Source organism: Siphateles boraxobius, unplaced genomic scaffold (genome assembly GCF_051911475.1).
Source record: "Siphateles boraxobius isolate OS27281-9 unplaced genomic scaffold, OSU_SipBor_1 3, whole genome shotgun sequence".
Classification (NCBI taxonomy): Eukaryota; Metazoa; Chordata; class Actinopteri; order Cypriniformes; family Leuciscidae; genus Siphateles; species Siphateles boraxobius.
Genome location: NW_027508919.1, coordinates 2,107,264 through 2,129,647, shown reverse-complemented (window position 1 = coordinate 2,129,647; position 22,384 = coordinate 2,107,264). Strand labels below are relative to the sequence as shown.

Below are 22,384 nucleotides of genomic sequence, written 5' to 3'. Positions count from 1 at the left end.
TGTCTGGGTTATCTCTAGATTAATGTGATGATGGTGGGTTCGGATTGAAGGCTGATGCTTTGTTCCTCTGCAGTTATGAGGTCATGAGGAAATGTTGGGATGAGAAGTTCGAGAAGCGTCCAGAGTTCTCCTTTCTGGTGCACACAATGGGGAACATGCTCTCAGACGGATATAAAAAGGTTTCCTTCATGTTCCTTGTTTGGTTTCCATGGTTCAATCTTAAATTGCAAAGAAATTCTATTTGTAATATTCCTAAAATGATTTTCTCTGTCATTTTGTGGTAAACCCTTTCACTCAAGTACTCTAAAATCACACGAAGAAAAGGAACATGCAGAGAATCGTCAAGCATAAAGCAAAATTTAAGCATTTTATCAAACTCAAATGCATAAATAATCCATTTAAATGGGAGCAACTTTTAACTTTAGAATGAGAGTACATATCTATACATTTTAAATAAACCATCTTTTAACCTCTTAAGGCCAGTTCACACCAAGCACGATAACTATAAAGATAACGATAAAGATAACTATATATGCGTCCACACCAACGACCGATAACGGTCTTTTTATTCTAAGCACACACGCGCCCGCGCTGCGGTTTCAAAGTAGCGAAAATGGATGACCTGCTGCTGCTTTACATTACAAAAAATATCATAAGAAAAACAGGCGCTTTTGGGTACACGATATCCTTAAAAGACGAGAGGAGTTGGGAGAATCCGTCACTCTGATTAGAGAGTTGTCTTCTTTTGAAGACAAATTTTATTCATATTTTCGAATGATTCAACAACAGTTTCAAGACATCCTAGACATCGTTAAAGAGGACATCAGCAAGAGCCAAACAAATTTCAGAAATCCGATCAGCGCCAGAGACCGTTTGGCAGTATGTCTGAGGTATATAGCCTGTAGTATATAGCCACTGACTAATTAGGAAATGCTATCCAACAAACTTTTGGATAAATTTTATAAGTTAGGCTACAAAAAAAAGAAAGAAACATGTTGGCTATTACAGTAATGCTATTTGCACAGGACGATAATAAGAGTATTAATAATAATATTAGCAGCCTTATATTAAAAGCAGTAGTAGGCTAGGAAGTTCATATAGTTTACATACAACTTTCAGAATGTGCAAAATGTTAGTAATTTTAGCAAAATAATAAGAAATATTAAAATATAACATTTTTAGCACCAGTCTGATTAAACTCTTTTACATAACAGATGTTTATGTGTATATATATATATAAAAAGTTTAATCAGACTGATGATTTAATCAGACATGGTGACATAAAATGCATTTTTATATACTATATATATATATATATTTGAAGATATATCCACATGTGGATGATTTTTTTGTACCTCGACGATTAACATTTCTGCAATGTCATCTGCCATTTTAAATGCGCGAGACATTTAAATTAGAATGGATTCTGATTGGCTGTCAGTGTTTTATCGTTCGACAGCTGGAAAAAAAATCGTTCTGAAAGTGATCCCAACGATATTGTTCCTCATATCTTTATCGTTATAGTTGTGGTGTGAACTCTGTTATTCTTTAATATGGAGAACTATTTTTAGAATTATATCTTTATCGCTATCTTTATAGTTATCGTGCTTGGTGTGAACGGGCCTTTAGATTGCAAATAAATTCTAATTGCAATATTCCTAAATGTCTTTTCTCCATCATTCTGTGGTCACAACTTTTGCTAAAGTACTTTCAATAAAGCAGAATTTAAACATTACATCAATCTCAGATGTATGAATAATCTATTCGAAAGGGAGCCATTTTTAAACTAAGAATGAGAGCAAATATTGATACATTTTCAACAAACCTTTGAGTTTTAAGAAATGCTTCTTGAGCAGAAAATCAGCATATTAGAATGATTTCTGAAGGATCATGTGACACTGAAGACTGGAGTAATGATGCTGAAAATTCAGCTCTGATCACAGGAATAAATTTCATTTCAAAATTTAGTCAAAATTTTATAATCTGTAATAATGTCACTGCTTTTACTGTATTTTTGATCAAATAAAGGCATCATTGGTGAGCATTAGGGACTTTTAATAATTATAATATCTAAATTATTCTAAACGTTTGAGCGGTTGTGGACTCTGAATTCTTCTTCATGAAAGCCTCATCATCATCATCATCTCTCCATCAGAAATACTCTCAGGTGAGCGAGAGCTTCCTGAAGAGCGATCACCCTGCGGTGGCTCGTGTGAAGCCGCTGGTCCCCTCTCCGTTCCCGGGGGCCTTCTCTCTCGAGTCTCCCACCTCAGATGAAACCCCGAACCCGATCCCGCGCCCGCAGGCCGACGGAGAGGCTCCACACAACGAGTACATCATCCCCATCCCCGACCCCAAGCCGGAGGAGGAGACCCAGTACCAGCCTGTGCTGACGGAAACCCCCTCGAGGTAACGCTGGCTTCCTATGGGATCAGAAATAAATCAGACCATTATAAACCGCAGAGGATGAAGGAAAGATGAGACATTACCTCTTCCTCTTCCATACAGAGAGGATCACTTCTGCTTTTTTTTTTTTTTTAAACTGCATGAATAATCTATTAATAATCTAAAATATAAATAATGTAAAATAAATACATACTAGCTAGATGAATACATAAATTATATATACAGTGTGTGTGTATATATATATATATATATATATAATTTATTTATATACCCACACACACACACACACACACACACACACATATATATATATATATATATATATATATATATAATAAATACATGCTAGCTAGATTAATGCATAAATACATAAATAAATGTATATTAATGTGTATATATACACATGCACACACACACACGTATATATATGTATTATAATAAATATGTATATATAATATGATTTAATTTTATAAAATATAAAGTATATAGAAAAAATATGAAGGATACGTATAATATAATATAAATAGTATATAATTTTTACGTGAAGTGTTTATTCATTTATTCATTTTACTTATATTCACTTGGCCAAGCGACATCTGCATTCATGGTATAAATTTTTTCAGTATGTGTGTAAATAGTTATATAATGTATGATAAAATATAAAGGATATATAATATAAATAATATATAATAGTTTAAAGTGTATATTTATTTGTGTATTTATTTATTTAGCATGTTTTATTTTACATTTATTACTCAACATATGCATTCATGGTATACATTTGTTCATTGTGTGTTTAAGATTTTTTTAATAATTATAATAAATATCTATATATAATGTGATAATATAATATGATAAAATATAAAGGATTTATTATATATATAACACAAAACTGAGCTAATAATTCTTATCTAAAGAATTTCCAAATTGTTAACAGCACCCCATGGAGTTTCAAACTTATGTGATGTTAATGTCTCTCTCTCTCTCTCTCTCTCTCTCTCTCTCTCTCTCTCTCTCTCTCTCTCTCTCTCTCCCTCTCTCTCTCTCTCTCTCTCTCTCTCTCTCTCTCTCTCTCTCTCTTCAAAAGCTCTATAAGTTCTGATGAGGAGACGGTCTCCATGGAAACCCCGAGTACTGAACCCGAGCGAGAGGAACTGCTTCCGGAACATTCTGGAAGTCCAGAAGTGGAGGAGAGCTTCCTGTGACGCATTCCTACTTCCTGTCATCATGAAGTAATTTTAATGTACATTTTGAGCAGATTTTTTTACAAATTGTATGCATCAATTCAAAAGAAATGTTCATAAATACATCGGAATGATATGCTAGACTTCCTTGTGTGCTCTTAAAGGATCGTCTGTGGAGTTTGAGGCTTGAACAGAAGGCAAAGCTACAATCAGCTGATACTGTACATTAGTTATTCAAAAGGTACACAGTTTAAAATCAAACACATCAGAAATATGATGTTTTACATTATAGATGGTTTTTAATTTTCACTTTGTGTTTAAATCATTCTCAGCCTATTTTGAACATTATTGAAAAAATTAAGTGCATATTTCATTTCTGTATTCAGGCAGCGGCCTGTGACTTTTGATTAACTTTCTTTTTGTAAAGATTCTTGTAGCAAACTTGCACTTTAATGTTTGAGTAGTTGAAGCATATTTACACACACACACACATGATTGTTTATGATTCTGTAAAGTGAAAGCAACAGAACACAAGACTACACTGCAAAAATGATTTTCTTACTTAGTATGGTCTTTTTTCCAGTACAAATATCTAAACATTATTAATTCAGCATTTACTTGAGAAGCAAAATGACTAAAGATATTAAGTCTTGTTTATTTGAGAAGCAAAAAGACACATTGCGTCTTTTTTTCTGAAAAATGTATCAAGTGAGTTTATGCTTAAAACAGGGAAAAAAATGTGGTAAGAAATATACACTTAATTCAAAGGGAAAGCAAGTTTATTCTGACCCCATTGACAGATATTTTGTCTTGTTTTCCAGCAAAAACGTGCTCAATTTTTCAGAAAACAAGACTTCTCCAGTGAATGTATCTTGATTTAGGAATGTTTAGATAATTATTTTTGTACAGAATCAAGCCGTTTGATAATAACAGTATATCTGAATGACTCACGGTACATTAGAATCAAAATAGTCTGTTAATCAAATTAGTACCAGTCCTTAACTCTTCCACACAATGTTCAAATACTTCGATTTTCATGCAAACACGTGATATACCCAAACAGAGTTTAAGAAGGTGTTTGTATGGCTTCATCTTGTTTATTCTTCATCGTCTTTGTCATTATAGCAATTTAAATGTGTTTTTATGTATGCACAAGGCCTTATTAAATTGCACATTTCAATACATATATCACATAGTAAAGTTACACACTCTAAGGTACCAAAGCTATATGTATGTTTACAAGTATATTTTTGTATAGATATTTTGTACATTGCTCTTTTACACAGTATATGGTATGATGATAAACAATAAAAGCTGTGATAAAGTCTTTAATAATACGTCTGTTGTACTTTTAAGCCCCAGAACAACAATATAAGCGGTTGCTCTTTCACGGCTCAAGAGAGCTAATGGAGATATTAGTTACACCCGAAAGTATCAACTCTGCCCTAGAAACAACAGACTTCAGCAGAAGTCTCCATTCACTCTTAATTCAGTGTTATTACTGTCTCTGAGAAACATTAATGTATTTATAAATGTAGTTTGCCGTAACTCTTAACTCAACATCAGGGTTATTAAAATGAACTGAAACTGAAACTATTGAACGTTTTTTTGTTAATTAAAACGAAGTTGAAATGTTGCCTTTGCAGCTAACTAAAATAAGTTTACTTAAATTACTACCTGGAAATAACAAACCGATCTCACGGCAATTCGTATGAATTTTACAAGGTGGATAATTCTTACGAATTCAAATGACTTCACTCGTACAAATTAGTACGATTATTGCTGAATCGTACATGTTTTACGTGTTGGCCAATTCGAATGAATTCGTACGAATGACCTACCCCTGACCCCGCCCCTAAACCTACCCATCACGTGGGTTTAGACAAATCGTACAAGTGAGGTCGTATGAATTCGTACGAATTAGCCACCTTTTTGTCACTCGTACAAATTCGTATGAATTGGTCGTGAGATAGCGTTGGAAATAACTGTGGTGATAAAGGGATGGACATGATCAGCAACAATACTCAGGTCGGCTGTGGCGTTTAAACGATGCTCAATTGGTCATAAGAGGCTCAAAGTGTGCCAAGAAAATATCTCCACATGATTACACTACCAGCAGCCTGAACCGCTGATACACGGCAGGATCCGTGCTTTATTGTTGTTTACACCAAATTCTGACCCGACCATCTGAATGCTGAAGCAGAAATCGAGACTCCAGGCAACACTTTTCCAATCTTCTATTGTCTAATGTTGGTGAGCGAGTGTGAATCGCAGCCTCAGTTTGCTGTTGGTCTTCTGCTGCTGTAGCTCGTCTGCTTCAAGCTTCAACATGTTGTGTGTTCAGAGATGCTCTTCTGTAGACTTCGGTTGTAGCGAGTGGTTTTTTGAGTCACTGTTGCCTTTAGCTGAACTAGTCTGGTCATTCTCCTCTGACATCAAGAAGGCATTTTCACATACAGAACTGACGCTCACTGGATATTTTCTCTTTTTTTGGCCATTGTCTGTAAACCCTAGAGATGATTGTGTGTGAAAATCCCAGTACACTCTAAAAAATGCTGGCTTGTTTTAACCCAATTTTGGGTCAAATATGGACAAACCCAAATGTTGGGTTAAAATGTAATGTAAAAATTAACCCAACGGCTGGGTTTGTCCATATTTTACCCAAAGTTCAGTTAAACAACCCCGCAATTATTAGAGTGTAGATCAGAGGTTTCTGAAATACTCAGACCAACAACCATGTCATGTTCAAAATCACTTAAATCAACTTTCTTCTCCATTCTGATGCTCCAATTTCAGCAGATCATGCATGACTACATGCCTAAGTACATTGAGTTGCTGCAATGTGATTGGCTAATTAGATATTTGCGTTAACAAGTAGTTGAACAGGTGTACATAAAGTGGCCGGTGAGTGTATATTATGTAATATAGAAAGTATACATAAATAACTGCTGGAAATGAACAAAACCTCTTGTCAAACTAATACTGTTATGTTTTAGGCAAATATCAGAGGGAAAATATTGGTTTGTCATCAGTATGATATACTGAAATCAGATTATATAGATCCTGAAGACCTTTAAGTACTAAGATCTGAGTGCTCTAAAAAATCGTGTAGGCCTTTTTCCTCTTTCAAACCATCGTAGTCCAAACAAAAGCAACAGGCAAAATCCATAAAGTGAACAAAATCAATTATCCACTGATCTTAGGCAAATACAGCTGCAGTCTTTCTTCATGTGATATTAAAAGAAGCTGTTGATGGCCTGTTTTTCACATGTAAACACTGATGTTCACCACGCTGATCATGAGGCTGCCTGAACACTGGATGGTTTTGTTCAAGAGGTCACGGACACTTCCATAACTCCCGCAGTTCTCAGTGTTCAGGAACCACATTGGTTTCAGTTGAGTACCGCAGTGCTGCCGGTTTGTAGGAGTGTGACCGTTCGAGGCCCGTTGAGCTTCAGATTGGAGATTATCAGGACACGCAGCAGAAGGTTTGATCTGGATCTTTAGAGCTTCACTGACACTCAGGTAAACGAACCTTTGTTTTTTGTTGCACTTCAAAAAAAAATTCGTAGTATTTAGTTTTTTGTCTTTTTCAGTAAAAATATCTCAATGTTCTTAAAATCAAGATACACACTTTAGATGCACAATACAATATTAAGTTGTGTTTTCTGATCAAATTATCAAAATTAAGTGAGTTTGTGCTTAAAAGATTAAGTTTATTTTAAAACAAGGAAACTAAACTTGCTTTTCCTTTTCAGAAAGCAAGACCTATTAGGCCTATCTTGTCATTTTGTTTCTCAACTGCAAAAATGATGTTCTTCCACATTATTTTTGTCTTGTTTTACAGTGCAAATATCTAAACATTCTTAAATCAAGATGCATTTATTTGAGAAGCAAAATAACTTAAGATGTTAAGTTTTATTTTCTGAAAATACCAACATTTAGTGAGTTTATGCTCTAGTCTAAAATATCTGCCAATGAGGTCCCTTTGAATTAAGTTTATTTTTTTGACCCTATTGAGAGATATTGTACAATTGTTTTAAGCATAAACTAAAATTTGGCAATTTTTTAGAAAATAGTACTTAAAATCTTAAGTTAATTTGTTTCTCAAATAAATGCATCTTGATTTAAGAATATTTAGATATTTGTACTGGAAAACAAGACAAACATTCTGAGCAAGAAAATAATTTTTTGCAGTGATTTTGCGTAATTGGTATTATTTTAGATTTTGATGAATGATCATATCGTTTTTGTACACACCAATAGACTTTAGCTTCACAAAATGTTTGTGAAGCTAAAGTCCCCCCTCTTTTTTCCGCATAGACATAAAAATCACTATCCAAACTTAAATGGTTGTAATTCAAGAATGCTTTGGAATATAGACCTATGAAATATTCATGTTGCAAATTGGTAAATTACTGCTCCTCTGTAATTTAATTTAGAAAACAGCCACCAAATAAAAGCTTTCAAATGATACGTTAGGCAATATTACTTTAGGTTTTTACTAAGATATTATAGTTTTAAATATTGTAAACTTCCCACCTGTGGGACGATGACTGTTTCTTAGGATTATTGCTCAATCAGCTAATGTCCCTCGTTGTCACATCCTGCCAGACAGAAATGAGAAGTCTGTGTTGACGGACCAAAGGATCAGTCCTTATTTGCTCTGAGACACTGAAGACTGATAAACTGTTGAACAGGAGTCGCTCGGAGATGTTTGCGGTCCTGTTCGTCTGTGGGATCCTGTTCGGTCCAGCTCAGGGTAAGAGTCTCAACATTTACAATAATGTATGCAGCAGGAAAGAAAAAATGTATTATTTCTTACTTCTCAGATGTTTCTCCTGTCAAAAGTCATAATCTCACATTTGCAGAAGAGATCTGAAAAATTTCTCAAACTTTGCTCAAATATACAGAGATTCCAAACTCTGTATTTAGAAGTCATAATATGAACTCATACATTCCTCATCAATTGATCTGATATGCTTTCTCCATTCATTTAATATCTCTTATATACATGCTTTTGACTCGTGTTTGTTTCTTATAAGCAATTTTAGTAGAAACATCTGAGACAAATTTTTTTTTTAAATGAGACGGAACTGAGATCTCCATTAAATCTTCATAAAACTATGAAAAGGCAGCTCGTTTTCCAAAATGTTTGAGGCCGTATGAATAATCTTGGTTTGTTTTTGTATTGATGTGAACCGGTTCTTGTTCCTCGATGTTTCTCACACAATTGTGGATGAAACCGGTTCTGAGGTGAATTTGAAATGTTGTCTATTGATTGTTCGTGTAATGTGACCAGCGCTGATGGATTTTGGTTTACTGTAGCTTTTGATAATTAGACTGAAGTGTGCACTTACTCAGTATTTTTGTCCCAGTACAAATATTCAAAAACATTCTTAAATCAAGATCAATTTACTTGGGATGCAAAATATATATATATATATATATATATATATATATATATATATATATATATATATATATATATATATATATAAATTGCTCTAAATTAAATGACCTTCATGATTAATTAAGAACAAATATCTGAATAAGGAATCAGGGGGGAAGAGTGTTTTCCCTTTGAATAAACATTTATTTTTCTTACCCTATTGGCAGATATTTGTTCTTGTTTTAAGCATAAACAGGATATAATATAAACATTATATTAAAAATAATGGTTCTTTATTGGCATTTATGGTTCCATGAAGAACCTTTAACATCCATGAAATCTTTCTATTCAACAAAAGATTCTTCAGATTACTAAAATGTCTTTTTATCCAAAAGATTATTTGGGGAACCAAAAGTGGTTCTTCAATGGCATCACTGCGAAAACCTTTATTTTTGAGAGTGTGAATTTAGCACACTATATCTGAAGTCATTTTGCATCTCGAGTAAATGTATCTTGATTTAAACTGTTTTGATATTTGCGCTAGAAAACAAGACAAAAAAATGAGGAAGAACATGTTTTTTTGCAGTGAACTCCCAAACAACTGCTTTTCAAGAAGGTGCAGATGGTAAATTACTAGTTGTTAATTGATGTTAAATTCTCACTGAAATGAGTTTAAATAAAACACACACACACACAAAAAGGCTTTTGCCCAATAAATGATGGAAAGAGACAGTGTTTTATTGTTAGACATGCAGATCTTTAACATTCCAGTTCATGCGTTAATGAGGAAAGCAGAAGTGAGAGAAGGATCAGGATGTTTGAGGCTGATTGCGCAGGATCACTGACTCTTCATCATGTTCTCTCACTGAACACACACACACACGCACACACTGCTTTCATTTCTCTTCTCATTACTTTACCCCTCATATCAACACATTCAAATGAAGCTTTTCTCATCGATGTGACCATCAGCGTTTCAAGAGAGATCTGCAGTACAGAGAGCAGGAAGGATGCTCTGTGTTTCAGTTACAAAGAAACATGTCATAATCTGACAATTTTAAAAGAGAATTTGGTTGCACTTTAGATTAGGGTCCAATTCTCACTAATTATTAACCACGATTTTTGCCTCAGTAAACTCTTAATTACTACTTATAATAGTTAGTAAGGTAGTTGTTAAGTTTAGGTATTGGGTAGGATTTTAAGGTATGTAGAATATGATTATGCAGAATAAGCCATTAATATCTGCTTTATACGTACTAATAAACAGTCAATAATATATCCTAGTAATACTAATGCTGATAACTAACCAACTAGTTAATAGTGAGAATTGGACCCTAAACTAAAGTTTTTTTTGAGAGTTTTGTAAACCAGGATATATATATATATATATAATATCAGTGGTCAGATTTTGTGTGAAAACCAGAAAACTAGTTATCTGCAAACAGTTGATTTACACTTGTAGTTTTGTGGTTTCATTGCAGGTGAATCTAGATGAATTTCAAAATAAAACACTTCTACAGTTTACTGTTTCACATACTTTATAAAAACAGTATGCAGTATATAGTGTGCAGTATGCAGTACACTAGTGTTTCAAAAAGGCCTTGTGCTAAATTCAAATCAAGTCAGCTTTATTTCTTTCTGTAGTGCTTTAAACGATACATATTGTTTCAGCAGATTCACAGAAATAAACAGGAACTGAATCATTGATGGAAGTTTGATCAAGTTGAGTTCATACCATTTCAAAAGAATAATTTTTTAGTTATTTATTTATTTAATGCTGTGGGAATCTGAACTGAGTGTAAAGTTGTAGCGTTTGATGGGGTTTGTTAGATGGGGGAGTTTCAGTAATCTGTTTAAAGGTCAAGGACATCTGGGTTAATCACGGGTCAAGAAAGGTCATTATTCTGAGTCATGCAACATCCATTGTTGCAATATGACGAAAAAAGCTCTCGTCGTTTATTTCTATAGATCTAAATATATAAATCTTATTTTCTTTTTTGGAGTAACATCTGAAACAAACTTGAAACTCTATAGAGCCATATTTGATACACACATTTCTAAGGCCTCTAAATGATCAACATGATCAAGACTTTGCTGAAAAACCCGTTGCACACGATCTACTACATGCCTTCTGTTGTCTGAGTGATACTTTACACTCATTATTGGAGATATAGAGTGACGACTGATATTTATATGATTTAATGTAGGTAGTTGGTTATTATGTTATAAAGATCTCATTGATTTATATTACAAGCTATCAGAATTTCATCTTAATTTTGCACCAAATTGCATAGTTTTGCTCAGTTTGGGCCGAGCTGTCTTTTTATCCTCAAGTATGAGCTTCATGTTCTCAATATCATACTATATGAGCCATAAAAGCTTGATGTATCAAAGAGGTTTATTAAACTGTTCCATTTTGAATATTATGTATCTTCTGCATTTTGATTGGCAGGTTTGTCTGAACCGCGGATCAGACTGAACTCTGGCGCTCTGGCCGGTTCTGATGTGATTGTCAGCTCCGGCTCTCTTCTTCATTTGATCTGTGAGGGCGACGGCCCAGTGACGTGGCATCCCCGACTGACCAAATTCAAACAATACTTCTCCAAAGATGTCGGAAATATCCAGAGTTTCCGAGTGGATAAAGCCACGCCGGACATTACAAGAACATACAAGTGCAATTATACGAACGGAAATTACTCAAACGTGTCGTCTTCTGTTCATGTGTTTGTCAGGGGTGAGTGAACGATCTCTTTAATGTCTACTTCTCAACTTAACACTTTATAAATGAACACACAGACACAAAAAAAAAAAAAATATATATATATATATATATATATATATATATATATATAAAAGGGATAGTTGACCATATACAGAACAACTTGAGGGTGAGTAAATTATGAAAGAATTTTCATTTTTTGGTGAACTATCCCTTTAAATCAAGATACATTTACTTGAGAAGCAAAATGACTTGAGATATTAAGTCTGGCTTTGTGAAAAATTTATCAAAATGAGGTTAGTTTTATGCTTAAAACAAGAAAAAAAATTCTGCCAATGGGATCAGAAAAGTAAACTTAATTCAAAGGGATAACCGAGATTATTGTCAGATTTTTGGATATTTGTAATGGACGTCACAAGAGTAGTTGTGGTGTAGTGGTTAAAGATCTGGTCACTGGTGAAGTTGAATGTTCAGTAACATGTGAAACCGCATCTGTGTTGTTCCAGATCCCGAAGTTCTCTTCGTTTCCCCGGGTTTAATTCGGCCACTTGTGCGGAAAGAAGGTGAAGATCTGTTGCTCCCGTGTCTTCTGACCGACCCCGACGCCACGGAGTTCATGTTCCGCATGGAGAACGGCTCAGCGATACCTTACGGCATGAACGTGACCTTCGACCCCAGGAAAGGTGTCCTGATTCGCAACGTTCAGCCCGGATTCACCGCCGACTACATTTGCAGCGCAAAAATTGGAGGGGTTGAGAGAGTGTCAAAGATATTCAAAATAAACATCAGGCAAAGTGAGTTTTATTTAAGATGCTGTTGTAACGCAAAGTTAGGATGTTGCCCAGAGAAAAACAATAGGTGTCGGAGGAGAAGATGCACGAGAGACGAGAGGTGGCGTATTTTCCCCGCATTTAATAAAAGTACTTAAACTTCACACTCGTCCGCATACATGGGGATCGAGTGAGTAAAAGTATACAAACAAACATCCAACTCTGGTCACAATATAAAAGGAAATAAAAGAAAGAATACAAAGAGAGTCAAACTTGTCAAATACTAACGGAAACTCTACGCACATGCGCAGTTCTCATTTGAACTCAGATGGCCATAAAACACAACGTGACCGTTACACGGTGCTTACTCATTTTAAATTTTAACTAAGTTTTTTTGTCTTGTTTTTCAGTCCAAATTTCTATATACATTTATTTTATATCAAGATACATTGATTTGAGAAGCAAAATTACTTCCAAAATATTACATCTAGCTAGCTCCAGATTTTAAGAATAAGAATAAATGAATACATTTTGGAATTTTGTGATTTCACAAACTGTTCCAAAGATGAAACGTGTAAAAATCACAAAATTCCAAATGTTTTAATTTATTCTTAATGCTAAATGAATAATGTAAAACAGGGTTTCCCAACTTGGAGTTGATAAAAAGCTAATCATTTATTAAATCATAAAAATTAAAATAAACAAATACATTTAAAATGTATAATTTGAAAAAGAAATTATAGATATACATATTATATATGTAGTCTGCTATAATGTTAAAAATATCTCATTGATTTACATTAAAAGCTATCAGAATTTCATCTTAATCTGCACCAAATTGCAAAAGCGTATGGGAATCCCTGATGTGCAACATTCAGTACATCAGAATTGTAACAAAATTTAACACTCATTTAATATCTCTGCTGTACTTTTTAATCAGGGTTACGTTTTCCACCGTACGTGTTCCTGAGGAGAAACGAGTATGTGAAACTGGTGGGAGAGAGCTTTCGGATCATTTGCTCCACAAATAACCCAGACTTTTACTACAACGTCACATGGACACACTCCACTAGAAAGGTATGACCTTTGAAACTCTGGACTCATGTCTGATTCTGGGTAAAATACGTTTAATGATACATGTCAGGCCTCTTTCAATTGACTAAAAAGCCAATGGTCAATTTTTTTTAACTCGCACATTTTTGGGAAACAATTGTATTATTCAAAAGCAACAGTAAAGACATTTATAACGTTGCAAAAGATTTCCATTTCATATAAATTCTGTATTTTTTTACTTTGTATTCATCTAAGAATCCTGAAATCGTGCTTTATCTTAGTTTCCACAGTAAAAAATTACATTTTAAAATATATTTGAATAGAAAACAGGCATTTTAATTGGTAGTAATATTTCACAAAATTACATTACAATAAATGAAGCCTTTGTGAGCAGAAGAGACTTCTTTAAGCGTGTAAAGAGTCCAGTAATGTTGTTATTCTCATTCCCAGCTGCCTCGAGCAGAAGAGAACTCAAAGATGCAGGGGGATCGTTTGGCCATCGAGAGCATCTTGAACATCCCGGCTGTTCAGCTGTCTGATTCTGGCAACATCACGTGTACGGGCCAGAACGAGGCCGGAGCCAACAGCTCCACCACACAACTGCTGGTCGTGGGTGAGAATCATGCTTGATATGTACTAGTTTTCCGTCATGTGACTGACACAGAGACCTGGGCCTGGTTTCACAGACAGGGCTTAGATTAAGCCAGGAGAAGTCCTTAGTAAAATTAGGACATTTAAGTAGCCTTTATAAAGGTGCCTCTGGGAGAAAAAAAAAAAAAAAAATTCTGGTGTGCATATTGAGACAAAACAATAGCAGTGACATATTTTAAGATTTACATTTTTATTATATTCAAACATGCATTTTAGTCTGCGACTGGCCTTAAAGGGTAAGTTCGGCGTTTTACAAGTAAAGCCCTGTTTTAAGATCGTTTCTGATGAAATCGAACGGTTAAGATTAAAATTTGGACAAATCCTGCTGTCCCGAGAATTTTAGGTTTTTGTGTTAGCACCCCCCCACCTATACAATGGTTTCATAGGTCCCTTGGAACAATCATTCATATAAACGCATTAAACTTTAGTTTACAAAGACATGAAAGTCACCGGGTGGTCTGGGGTGTTCACTGATATGCTCACGCAAAAATCTATGCAAAAGAAGCTTTCCAACAGGTTCCATTCTTCCAAAAACTACGATAAAACCTGTTGGAAAGCTTCTTTTGCAGCGATTTTTGCGTGGGCATATCAGTGAGTTTCATGTCTTTGTAAACTAAAGTTTAATGCGTTTATATGAATGATTGTTCCAAGGCACCTATGAAACCATTGTATAGGTGCTAACACAAAAACCTAAAATTCTCGGGACAGCAGCATGTGTCCAAATTTTAATCTTAACCGTTCGATTTAATCAGAAACGATCTTAAAACAGGGCTTTCCTTGTAAAACGCCGAACTTACCCTTTAAGCCTTGTCTGTGAAACTGGGCACTGGAGGGCACAACATCCATTTTTGTTTAGAATATTTTGATCACATCTCAAAATGTTGGGCAGTCATGGCCTAATGATAGCAGAGTTGGACTGGTGACCCAAAGGTTGCTGGTTCAATTCCAGTACCAGCAGGAATATGACTGAGGTGTCCTTGAGCAAGGCACCTAACCCCCAATCGCTCCCCGGGCGCCACTCAAGGCTGCCCGCTGCTCCGGGTGTGTGTATCCACGTTTGCAGTGTGTGTGTGTTCACTACTCACTACTCTGCTCCTAATGTGTGTGCACTTACTTGGATGGGTTAAATGCAGAGGTCAAATTCCAAGTATGGGTTACCATACTTGGCCATCACGTGTCACTTTCACTTTCTTTCACAAAAGAAAAAACTAGACCCTGTGAACAGTATTGGGTACTATCCATATAAATCAACAGCTGCAGCATTTCAATAGTTCTGCATCTAAAAGGCTTAGTGTGAAAAACACTTAAAGTGCCTTAATGTACACTGATATTAAAGGATCAAATTCAGTATACAGCTTATTGATGTCCAATACTATAAACAGGCTTGCAGTTCAGCCCAGAATATGAACAACACTAAATGGTTAAAGGGTTAGTTCACCCAAAAATGAAAATGATGTCATTAATGACTCACCCTCATGTCGCTCCAAGCTCGTAAGACCTCCGTTCATCTTCAGAACACAGTTTAAGGTATTTTAGATTTGGTCCGAGAGCTTTCTGTCCCTCCATTGAAAATGTATGAACGGTATACTGTCCTTGTCCAGAAAGGAAATAAAGACATCATCAAAGTAGTCCATGTGACATCAGTGGGTTAGTTAGAATGTTTTGAAGCATCGGAAATACACTTTGGTCCAAAAATAACAAAAACGACGACTTTATTCAGCATTGTATTGTCTTCCGGTTCTGTTGGGGATCCGCGTTCACGAGTCCGCAGTGATGCTGCTGACGTAAGATGCTGCTGACGTGTATCTGGGAGTGGGAGTGGGTAGTTTTTGTTATTTTTGGACCAAAACTAACCCACTGAGGTCACATGGACTACTTTGATGATGTCTTTATTTCCTTTCTGGACAAGGACAGTATACCGTACATAGATTTTCAATGGAGGGACAGAAAGCTCTCGGACTAAATCTAAAATAGCTTAAACTGTGTTCTGAAGATGAACGGAGGTCTTACGGGCTTGGAGCGACATGAGGGTGAGTCATTAATGACATCATTTTCATTTTTGGGTGAACTAACCCTTTAAGCGTTTTCTTTATAATGGTTTTCTATGGAAAGGCGCTTTAGAGACACTGCACGTCATGTTTATATTCTGGGTTCATTTGCTGGTCTTTTAATATCACTGACTGTGTGATAATACAAACCTATTGAAAATAACTGGCTGGCTCATTTCTATAAGGGAGTGTCGTCACGTGAAAACTAGGAGTTGGTGTTGTTTGGTGTCTGTAAAACTATTAAACCACCTTTCGATTTGTGACAGACGAGCCGTACATTCATCTCTCCCCGAAGCTCTCTTCCAAACTCACTCACCGCGGTCTGTCCCTCGAGGTGAACGAAGGGGACGACGTGGATCTCGCTGTTCTGATCGAAGCGTATCCTCCTCTGACCTCACACCACTGGGAGACTCCAACATCCCACAATGCCTCACTCCCAGAGAACAGGTTTTACAACTACAACGACAGGTCAGTAGAAAGAACACATTTAGTGAATAAATTCTCTTAAATAAATGACAATGTATAGCCAAATGCAATTATCAACCATTGCTAGCCAGATTAATTTTCACACATACCAGATTCACATCTTCATAGGCCGCCTGTGATTGTTGGGATATATTGAGCTCAGGGTTTGTGAATGTGTAGGTACGAGGCGCTGCTGTTCCTCAGGAGACTGAACTTCCAGGAGATCGGCAGCTACACACTCCATGTGAACAGCAGCATGAAAAATGCCTCCATTACTTTTGATATCAAAATGTACAGTAAGTACAGTGAGCCTGTTTACGTCTGCACATCATCCAAGTGTGTGTGTGTGTGTGTGTACATTTTCCCCCCATTCAGTACCAAACAGACACTAGACATGAAGCTTGTAATTTTGTTTAAGCACTTGAATGAATAAAAAATGTGTGTTAAATTTTTTTTTTTTCATTTTTGCTTTTAATCACCAATTTATTTATTGTCTGTCTGTAAAAAAAAAAAAATCAATTTCACATGTCCATGCAAATGCTTGTGGCAGGAGTAAATATACACTACTGGTCAAACGTTTGGAATAATTAAGATTTTTTATACATTTTTTAGCAGAATGATTTCTGAAGGATCATGTGACACTGAAGACTGGAGTAATAATGCTGAAAATTCAGCTTTGATCACAGGAAAAAATTACATTTTAAAATATATTCAAATGGAAAACAATTTTAAATTGTAATAATATTTCACAATATTCAAATTTTTACTGTATTTTTCATCAACTTTGGTAAGAAATAAATTTGGCAGCTTTGGTGAGCATCAAGAGACTTCTTTCAAAAACATTAGAAGTAATAATTCAAAACTTTTGACAGGTAGAGTATTTCATATAAAGTTGTACAGGAAAGGACTGTAGTGCAGTGTATATTTGGGCAATCACAAGTGCAACACAAAAAAACCCTGAGGAATAAAATTATTCTCTGTGTATTCAACACAACTAATAGAACGGAAGTTTGAACCCAGAACCTTCCTGGGAAGAAATCAAGTCAAAGCAGCAACAAAACTCCCGTCTGAGATATTCAAGCTCATTTTGTTTGACAGAGAAACCCGTTGCGACGGTGAGATGGGAGAATGTCACGACTCTGACGTGTAGATCTTATGGATATCCAGCTCCCAGTATCCTCTGGTACCAGTGCGCAGGAAGCAGAACCACGTGCGTGTTTGCCTCTTTATTACACATCTAAAAAATACTGACACTGCTGTGCAGTTATGTCAAAATCAAGCCACTTTGCTTTCGAAATATACATTTGGGATTTTATTGTGAATGATTCATTAGTTATCTTCAACAAGATACTCAGAAATGCTTCCAATTACAGAAGTGAAACTTGCTACCAAATTTAATATATTTTATTGGAGGTGGTTGAGGAGAATCCCCCCTTCTATGTAAAGCACTTTGAGTGCCAAGAAAAGCGCTATATAAATCTAAAGAATTATTAATTATTATTATTTAAAATATCTATCCATTTGGAATATACAGTTTTAACATAAGCTATTAAACTTAATGTGATGGATATTTGTTAGTCATATATAAATGAAACGGGTAAGCTTTCTGCGACTGAATGCGTTTTAAATACACAACAACACAGTATTTATCATTAATGAATGCTCATAATTTATCTCATATACAGTAGTCAATATGAGTGGATCCAAAAAGTGAATCAAAGTCGTCCTAAGACGAGAACGGGTGTTGTTCAAAATTCATGTATGACTTTGATGAAAGGTTTTGATCCACTTCAAATGTTGACTACTGTATTTTAACTCATTGAATATTGACTGACAAATATGCATCACATTACATTTGTTCAATCAGTTTTTATTAAATAATAATCTATTCAAATTAAACATTTTAAATAGCCTGCAGCAATTAACATGTTGCCAGCCAGAGCCTCTCGTAAACGACATGTTATCTAGTTGTATGGAAATGTTAGATGCAGCTCTCCAGGAGATGGAGATGATGATGATGATGATGATGATGATGATGATGATGATGATGATGATGATGACGATGATGATGATGATGATGATGGCAGTGTTTGTGTTGAACAGTTGTCCAGAGAACACCACAGACCTTCAGCCGATCCAGACTCGGACGGTGGAGGTCCAGAAGGAGCCGCACGGGTCGGTGGGAGTGGAGAGTGTCCTGACCGTGGGCCCGAACCGCAGGATGACTGTGGTGTGTGTGGCCTTTAATCTGGCCGGTCAGGGCAGTGACGTCTTCTCCATGGATGGTTCTGGTAAGTGTGTTTCTGGAGGGTTCCGGTAGAAACGCCTCTGATTCTTCTGGTTTTGATGTGTTTGTTCTGGTCTCAGATCAGCTGTTCACCAGTGCGATGTCCGTGTGTGGAGTCTTCATGCTGGTCCTGGCGCTGCTGCTCGCTGTCATGCTCTACAAGTACAGACAGGTGTGTTTCAGGATCAGTGGATCAGGATCAGGTTCAGTTTGATCTCTGCAGTTCTGCTGATAGACTTCTGAATCATTCATCAGAGGAAAAAACTCAGTTCCTCAATCCTGCTCAATTCAGTGGAAAACTACAGTTCTGCTGCTTGTTTCCATTCTCGTTTCACTCTTTCTTTGCTTTTTTGCTATTTTTTGCCCTTTCTTTCTTTATATCTTTCGCTGTCTCTCTCGCTCTTTTGCAAATATATTTTTTCTTTCGCTCTTTCTGTTCTTTTTGCTCTTTCTTTCTGTCTTTCACTTTTGCTTTTTCTTTTCTTTCTTTCTTTTTCTTTCTTTTCCTTTCTTTCACTCTATCTCGTCTTTCACTATTCACTTTTTCACAAATATAATCTTTCTTTTTTTTTCTCTTTCTGTGACTTTTTTCTATTTTTATCTTTCTTTCTGCCTTTTGCTCTTTTCATGCTTTTTCTTTCTTTCGCTCTTTCTAACTTTCTGTCTTTTGCTGTTTCTTTCACAAAAATATTCTTTCTTTCTTTCACTCTTTCTGTGCTTTTTTGCCTTTTCATTTTGTCTCGCCGTTTCTTTCGCCCTTTTTTCATTTCTTTCTTTCTTCTTGCTTGCTTTCTTTTTTCGCTCTTTTTTCCGCTTTTTTTTGGTTGCTCTTTTTGCTCTTTCTTTTGCAAAAAAAATATTAAATAATTACTTCTAATATGAAACCTGTTGCTTTCACACACTTTGAATTGCCCGTCAGTATCATGTTTATATGTGTATAAAGCCCTGGGCTCTAGTTTTTGCCTCTCTTGTCTGTTGGTAGAAACCCAGATTTGAGATCCGCTGGAAAATCATTGAAGCCACAAATGGAAACCATTACACCTTCATAGACCCGACACAACTTCCATACAATGAGAAATGGGAGTTTCCTCGAGACAAATTAAAACTAGGTCTGTACTGGGTCACTGACGTCCAACACGCTCACATATGACAGCCTTTTACATTTTGAATATCATGAAGTTTCATTTGACCTCAACTATCTTTTTTTTAATCTTTTTTTTTTGTCATAAAAGTCAAATAATCTGACGTTTTTCTGACACAGTTTTCTCTCTGACGCCATTTTATTTCCTTTATTTATTTGTTTGTTTGTTCATTTATTATCATATTAGTTAACATGAATGAAGAATGAACAACACTTCTACAGCATTTATTAATCTTAGTTAACTATCTTAATTTATCAAAACATAGTTCATGTGAGTTAATGCATTAACTATTGTTAACAAATGAGACCGTATTGTAAAGTGTTACCGTAAGTGTTAGCTGATGTATTAAGCTGTAAGTGGCCGGTGTGTGTGCAGGGAAGACTCTGGGCGCAGGAGCCTTTGGGAAGGTGGTGGAGGCCACGGCGTACGGCCTTGGGAAGGATGACAACGTCATGCGTGTTGCTGTGAAAATGCTGAAAGGCAAGAAAACATTACAATTACAAAGAGTACTACATTGTTATTATGTTTTTAGTAATTTAGTACTGTGGTAATACTATGATTATTACTTGTATACCGGCTTGGAACACCATGTAAATTTCACATTTCTTTTCTGAAGCTGCACGATTCACCTTTTTTTGCTTCAAATAGAGATCACGATTCTGAACAGACGACTAAATTAAATAACATGTCATTTACTAGAGGCTCTGACAACATGCTATTTAAACTGTATAATTAATCTGAAGGAATTATTTTTAAAAAAACTGACTGATTCAATTGAATGATTAAAAAATTAAGAATTTTGCAACATTCCCACGGTTATTTTTTCTCCGTAGAAATGAACAGAAAAAATAACTGTGGGAATGTTGCAAAATTCATTAAGTATGAAACAAAATTATTTCCACTTTAAAGCAGCTCTACAGAAGACAGTAGTCTCGTTATTCAGCTCATTATTGATTCAGTTCAGTTCAATAACGGTGTTAATGTTTCAAAGTTGCTTAATTATGAAACAAATTTTATGCATCTCTACAGAAGACGATAGTCTCATTATTCAGCTCAATAGACCGCATTCCCATCAGCGCCACGGGAATGAAAGCGAGGCTGTAAGGGATAGACATGTTATTTAATGTGTTTTTGGATTTAAAAATTCTCTCCACTTTACACAGTGGATACCATTGAAAACACCTCCAAAAATCCTCCACAGCCTCACTTTCATAACCTGTCATGGCGCTGCTCTGAATAAGGTCTATTCAATTCAGTAAATACCATTACCATCTCCATATAATTGGCAACAGCCAATGAAACCCCCATTTTGGTCTAGCATTACTTTTCAAATTAACTTCTTGTAATCATGTTTCACTGACAAAACTATTTTACAAAGCCGTAAGCGTATTGAACTGTGTTGTGTTGCATGCTGGGAGCAGCCAGCGCTCATCGAGACGAGCGGGAGGCTCTGATGTCAGAGCTGAAGATCCTCAGTCATCTGGGACAGCACAAGTACATCGTAAACCTGCTGGGCGCCTGCACACACGGCGGTAAGACCTCAGTCCTGCTGAACCTGCTTTATGAGCACGGATGTTCCTTGAAGAACCTTTCACATCTATGGAACCTTCGCATGTTCTTTATAGTGGACAAAGGTTCTTTAGATTATTGTGATGTTCTTGACACTAAGAAAAAGGCTTATTTTAAGAACTGATCAAAAGGGTGTGTTCACACTTGTTGTTTTGTTCGCTTGGTTCATTTGGTCCGGACCAAAAAAATACATTTAGTCCTGGTCCACTTAGCGTTTACATTGCCATTTTAACAACACAACTGAAGATACTGAACCTAAAGACATAGAGATGTTCACAACATCTCGATTGGTCGGCTTTTATTAGGAATATTTTACAACGGAACTTACCGAACATTCAAAACAATGCTGTGTTCTGGGCTAAATGCGCTCGCTTTATGTGTGTAGATATGATGGTATTTCGACCAGCTGAACTCGTGAAGAGAAAATGTGTATAGAAGTCAAAACAGTGGCAGGAATCCTCCGTCACACACAAACGAAGATTTTCTGCGAGGAGACGCGGTTCTACCATCAAATGTTTAAAAAATAATTTTTTAAACCGAGATTTTATGGAAACCCATTTCTGCCTCAGAGTAAATAAAATATTTGAAAAAAACAAGGGAAAAAAAGAAAAGGAGACGAGGTTCTGATGCCTGTACTGAACTGTGATGGGCAACATCATGATTATGATGAGAAAAAACTGTTATTCTTAGCGCATCGG

General features: G+C 35.7%; 2 protein-coding genes across 5 annotated transcripts in view; both read left to right on the top strand.

Annotated features, from left to right (window-relative positions):
* pdgfrb (platelet-derived growth factor receptor, beta polypeptide) overlaps nt 1-4,922 on the top strand; it is a 44,867-nt gene extending 39,945 nt beyond the window's left edge. For 2 of the 3 annotated variants that reach the window (XM_077247354.1, XM_077247353.1), the window contains 3 exons: nt 74-179; nt 2,156-2,409; nt 3,494-4,922. In XM_077247354.1, the coding sequence (XP_077103469.1) occupies nt 74-179; nt 2,156-2,409; nt 3,494-3,611 (478 nt within the window). In that variant the 3' untranslated portion in view covers nt 3,612-4,922. The remainder of the gene's footprint in view (nt 1-73; nt 180-2,155; nt 2,410-3,493) is intronic. The other variant, XM_077247355.1, reaches the window with a different exon arrangement.
* Nucleotides 4,923-6,858: 1,936 nt separating this feature from the next.
* The window catches only part of csf1ra (colony stimulating factor 1 receptor, a), a 30,161-nt gene continuing 14,635 nt past the window's right edge, over nt 6,859-22,384 (top strand). Inside the window, exons 1-14 of one of the 2 annotated variants that reach the window (XM_077247347.1) lie at nt 6,859-7,115; nt 8,205-8,352; nt 11,435-11,716; nt 12,208-12,495; nt 13,412-13,548; nt 13,975-14,137; nt 16,490-16,691; nt 16,869-16,984; nt 17,787-17,898; nt 18,792-18,979; nt 19,056-19,147; nt 19,958-20,084; nt 20,493-20,597; nt 21,539-21,649. In XM_077247347.1, the coding sequence (XP_077103462.1) occupies nt 8,304-8,352; nt 11,435-11,716; nt 12,208-12,495; nt 13,412-13,548; nt 13,975-14,137; nt 16,490-16,691; nt 16,869-16,984; nt 17,787-17,898; nt 18,792-18,979; nt 19,056-19,147; nt 19,958-20,084; nt 20,493-20,597; nt 21,539-21,649 (1,972 nt within the window). In that variant the 5' untranslated portion in view covers nt 6,859-7,115; nt 8,205-8,303. The remainder of the gene's footprint in view (nt 7,116-8,204; nt 8,353-11,434; nt 11,717-12,207; nt 12,496-13,411; nt 13,549-13,974; nt 14,138-16,489; nt 16,692-16,868; nt 16,985-17,786; nt 17,899-18,791; nt 18,980-19,055; nt 19,148-19,957; nt 20,085-20,492; nt 20,598-21,538; nt 21,650-22,384) is intronic. The other variant, XM_077247348.1, reaches the window with a different exon arrangement.